General features: G+C 43.7%; 2 protein-coding genes across 2 annotated transcripts; both read right to left on the minus strand.

The window, feature by feature from the left end:
- Positions 1–852: 852 nt before the first annotated feature.
- Positions 853–2325, minus strand: TEOVI_000540800 (diacylglycerol acyltransferase, putative; the record flags this gene model as incomplete). Its single annotated transcript, XM_067220509.1, has 1 exon — positions 853–2325. One exon carries the CDS (start codon positions 2323–2325, stop codon positions 853–855), a length of 1473 nt encoding a protein of 490 aa, XP_067076610.1.
- A 356-nt stretch (positions 2326–2681) lies between these two features.
- Positions 2682–3818, minus strand: TEOVI_000540900 (uncharacterized protein; the record flags this gene model as incomplete). The annotated part of the gene is made up of 1 exon (XM_067220510.1): positions 2682–3818. The coding sequence occupies one exon, from the start codon at positions 3816–3818 to the stop codon at positions 2682–2684; it is 1137 nt and encodes a 378-aa protein (XP_067076611.1).
- Between the last annotated feature and the right edge of the window lie 852 nt (positions 3819–4670).

The following is a 4670-nucleotide window of genomic DNA, read 5'->3' on the forward strand; positions in this document are numbered from 1 at the left end:
TTTTTTTTTTTTTAAAGAAGCGAAATGATATTTATTTTCCTAAACCTTTCTTTCTACACCTTATGTGCTTAAAAATGAAAAGTAAAGAGGGGAGGAAAAAGAGCAAACAAAAGCAAAAAAAAAAAAGAAAGATGAATAAAAGTAAACACAAACACAAATAAGAACAAATCATAACAGAAACTAAAATTAGGAATTAAGGACCACGCAATAGTGGGGTATTCTAGACCTGCAGATTCTAGTTATTATTATTATTATCACTCTCACCATTAAAAGAAAACAAAAAGGGGATTACACCCCAAAGAAAAACAGAAGAATCTGTATACTCCACGGCAACTCCCTCCCTTTTCCCCGCTTATATATACATTTCCTTATGTTATATTATTATCAAAAGTACCAATTACAGTCACATTATTAATATTATTTTGTTTCTTAACCCATGAAAAAAAGAGGAAAAAAGACTAAATAAAAAAATGAAACAAGAGCACGGCTAAGAAACAAGGGGGGGGGAGGATACTTTAAGGAGCAACCCTCCTTCAAACAGCTTTAACAAACTTCCAGAGCTGCAAGAGCTAAAATTTTGAAATCAACTCTCCCCTCATACAACAATCTATAAAAAACACGCACAAAACAATTGTTTGAAGTAAAATAAAAAGAAAAAAACAGGAGCAACTGAAAGCGGCATGAAAGAGAAAGATGCCACCACACAACACGGCGAGCATACACGGACACACATAAAAAACAAAAAGAAAAAAACAAACAATAACTCCAATGTAAACTACCGAGATGCGGTTTGCGAAATGGAAAGCCATCTGCACCAGAGGAGGGAGGGGAGAGGGGAAATAACTAAACATTCTATCGTATAACTAACCCTTTTGAATCCGCGGCGAACACCGTGTGGTTTTCACTAAACAATCGCTGCAATGCTTCTACATATTTCGCATGCCATATTTGTACCTCCTCTGCCGTTGGCTCGGGTATTCTTGGCACCTCGATGGGTTCACCAAACACAACAGTGATGGGGCAACGGTGCGGTGACAAGCCAAAACCATAATTGAACCAACCGCGACCCTTCACAAGCGGTATTGCAAATCGCGTGTACTTCCTCACTAACCCTTCCACTCGCCTCCAAGCATTGGACTCGGCGAAGCGGGGAATTCTATACACATCGTTCTCGCCAAATCCATACACGGGCACCAGTGATGTACCCTCTTGTAATGCAATCCGAACAAACCCCTTGCGGTCCTGCAATGCTACCTCGTTTCTCTTTGGTCGCGCCAGTAGACTTTCTTTTGCTCCGCCAACCACAAGTGCCACACACTCACCAGGGCCTTTGCGTAACGTGTCACGAATGCATTGAGCGCTTGCATCCCCACAACCTCCAGCAACCGCAAGTTCACGCCAGAATGGAATGTAGAAGTTCAATTTGAGCGTTTGAAGGTGAATGCGGATTCCGGGGAGAATAGTCCTCAGGTTCATAGTGTCCAACATGAAGCAAGATAAGGCTCCAAAAGAATTAATGCCATGAGGATGGTAAATGAATAAGTAGTTTTTATTAGAATCAAACTGACAGCGTACCTTTTGCGGCACGACGAGGCGCACCGGGAAATAGTTGGTGAAGTGATGCCATATACCGAGGCTCATGAGCGCATCCTTCTTCTTCAAGGGATGTTTCGGTCTTCCGATTGTGAAAATGTACAGTACGTATAAAATAACAAACACCATGGTCACTTGGTTCACCATCATTACTACAATCAGCATCAGACTAAGAGAAACATACGCAAAGAAGTTGAATACGGAAACAGCCAAAGTCTGAAGCCGACGTTCCAGTGGAATGCCGAATATTCGCCATCCGGTGTTCATCGCCTCTGCCAAATCGTGCACAACATCAAAAGTATGTGCTTCTGGTCGCTCCTCAACGCATTTCTCCAACTTGACGAGCTCCTCGTCGCAACTTAGCGCCTTAGCATCTTGTCGTTTGAGACCCATATCATCGCTACAATTAACTTGTACAGAGCTGCCACTGCTTAATGGCCTGTCGACGGTACTTGTCTCCGAAGTCTCAAGTCCATCCAAACTACCAGTTCTGCTTGAATTGTCCCTGCGCAGCTTCTGTGTCTCGCCCACTGCTAGCCAATATGCTTTTCGTAACTTAAGAACCTCACGGTGTGTGAGCCGGACTCCGCTAGTTTTGAGGTCTTCCAAACGCTTACAGGCTTCGATAATCAAATCAAGTTGTCTGTGCATCTCCTCAACCGTCGCAGGAGGAGTTGGGTCGAACTCTGCATTGTAACTTGATGCGCTTTCAGCGCTGATCTTTTGAAGCATCACTTCAAACCTACGCACACAAACGTAAGTGTCCCTAATAAACTATGTACGCGCGTATACGCTTCTTTTCTTCCTCCTCTGCCTCAGTGGATGACCATGAAAGACAACCGAACAAAATGAAGCAAGGGATCAGATGGTGTGATGGCGAACCATACACGCGGAACCGACGCCTCCTCGGTCGTAAGTACGAGGGAAAAGAAAAATAATAAACAAAATAGCACCCTCGAACTTAAATGTGTTTATATGAATAATAGCCGCTTCGATAGAATGTGTAAAAAAAAAAACAAAAACACCATATTTCCTTGCATTTTGTACACGTCATTTGACACGTCGCAATCTACCCGCAAACGATAGTGTCAAACATGCTTCACACTTTCCTCAGAGGTGTCTAACTCATCCTCATCGTCATCCAAGTCATCGTCGTGTTGTTCGTTTTCGGTTGCTACCCCTTCTTTGGCTTCAGCCATTTCCTTTGCCGCAACCTCTTCCATTTCTGCTTCAATTTCCTCGACATGCATGGCAATCGCTTCCTGCCACTCCGCAGGGAGTGATGAAGTGTCGGAAGCATTAACAGTGTCAAGTAACCGCTCGCCCAGCATTGCACACGCCATATCGATAACATCAGTCTGAAACTGACGCATATCCTCCGCGTTTTTCCGCCGCAGCGGTTCATGGAACTCATAAGAGTGCTTTAAGCTCTGGACAAAATGCTCTTCCATGGCCTCGAGGCGCTTGTCAACAAGAACCGCCTGCTCCGCCTCACGATCATATGTTGCTTCATCTGCATCCTGAATTGGTGTATCTTTTAAGGGATCGCCAACCTCAAGTTCATCGTTTACTGGAGGAATAGACATCAATATACCGCTTTCTAAGCTCATGCGTTTCTCCTCCATCTCCCCAGTCTCCTTGTTTCGTACCTTAACCATTTCGATATTGCATATTTCATTCGTGGATGGATCCACATGCCGTACCCGTGTCACACTAATTGGGTGCTCACGTTGAACTATTTGTTCCGGCCGCGACTCTGATGCCGGTATTACAACATCTTGGACATTAATATTCTGCACAACAATTTCATTCTTATATTTGATTACAGCGATGATGGTACCACGCTGTCCAATGCCTTCGCCACTAACTACTTCCACAATATCACCTGGGTACCAAATCCATGGTGAAATCTCAAAATCAGGAGCAAAGTATTTATAACGGGCTGCTAATTGCTGTTTCTGGTGCTTTTCGAGGTCCCTTCGCAACCATTGGTTGTGATACGTGTGATCCTGATAAAAATCTCGCTCTCTCGGGTGTCGCATCGACTCCAGCAGCTCGAGACGCTCACGATCACGCAAGTCTACAGTTTCATCACTATAAGTTCCTTTTAAAAGGCCACGTTTCACTTTGGGGCGACGCATCACATTTGGATCAACATTATATGCAAGCGCTGGTCGAGCGGGTCGAAAATAAAATTTCGATCGAGTCCGGAAACGAGCGTACATTATCGTACTCGCCACACTATTTCCAGCGTACCGACTTCCCACTAACGTAATGCTCCCTATATTGCAACACAAACACCAAAAAGGAGAGCTAAATACACACATACATTCGGGCCATTAATAGAGGGAAGGTGAAGGATCATTGAGAAACTGCTGAACAGGACATCATGCAACCGAAGCAACGTTGTGAAGCATAGAGTATGTTTGATCAAACAAAGCAGTGTGTGCTCGTGAATAATATTGAACAAGGGTGGTAAAAAAAAAAAAACAGCAAATTATCGCCATGAAATATAACTTTCACGGCATATGAACCACGTGCCATCCAGCCCTCACGGGGCTGCAGGGAAAGATAAATACGGCTCAGACTTGAAACCACATAGAAATGCGCGCATGCGGTCACGTATAAGTTTCGAACCATCGGCACAGTGAAACCAATCCCACACGCCTGGCATTTAAGTACTTGAATATTGATTAAAAGCGGTGCATTCCTCAGGTAAAGTAAAAAGGTAGTTTTCACTTGCACGTCTCATGCGCCTCCCTCACTGATGCAACACCGTGTGAAATGAAAAGTTGAAGCCGAACAGGTCCATGTGTTTAATTCCTCATTAACACTGAAAGAGTAGAAGGTAAACGCAACACAAAATGCGCTGAATGGGCGTGACTAACCCATTCGAGTTTGTAACCACAGTTATGGCAACACCCAATCCCCTTCAGATATCGTAGCGTATTCGTTTCATCGCTTGTAGCTCCCTTGAATCTGGGAAAAAATTTTTTAAAAAGTAATTTCAGGAAGCATTGCCATCCTTCTCACACCTTTATTCACACTTCCCCCAACGACAAGTGCAAAAAAAAAAA

The sequence above is a fragment of the Trypanosoma equiperdum genome (genome assembly GCF_001457755.1).
Source record: "Trypanosoma equiperdum strain OVI genome assembly, contig: ctg_1174, whole genome shotgun sequence".
NCBI classification, from domain to species: domain Eukaryota; phylum Euglenozoa; class Kinetoplastea; order Trypanosomatida; family Trypanosomatidae; genus Trypanosoma; species Trypanosoma equiperdum.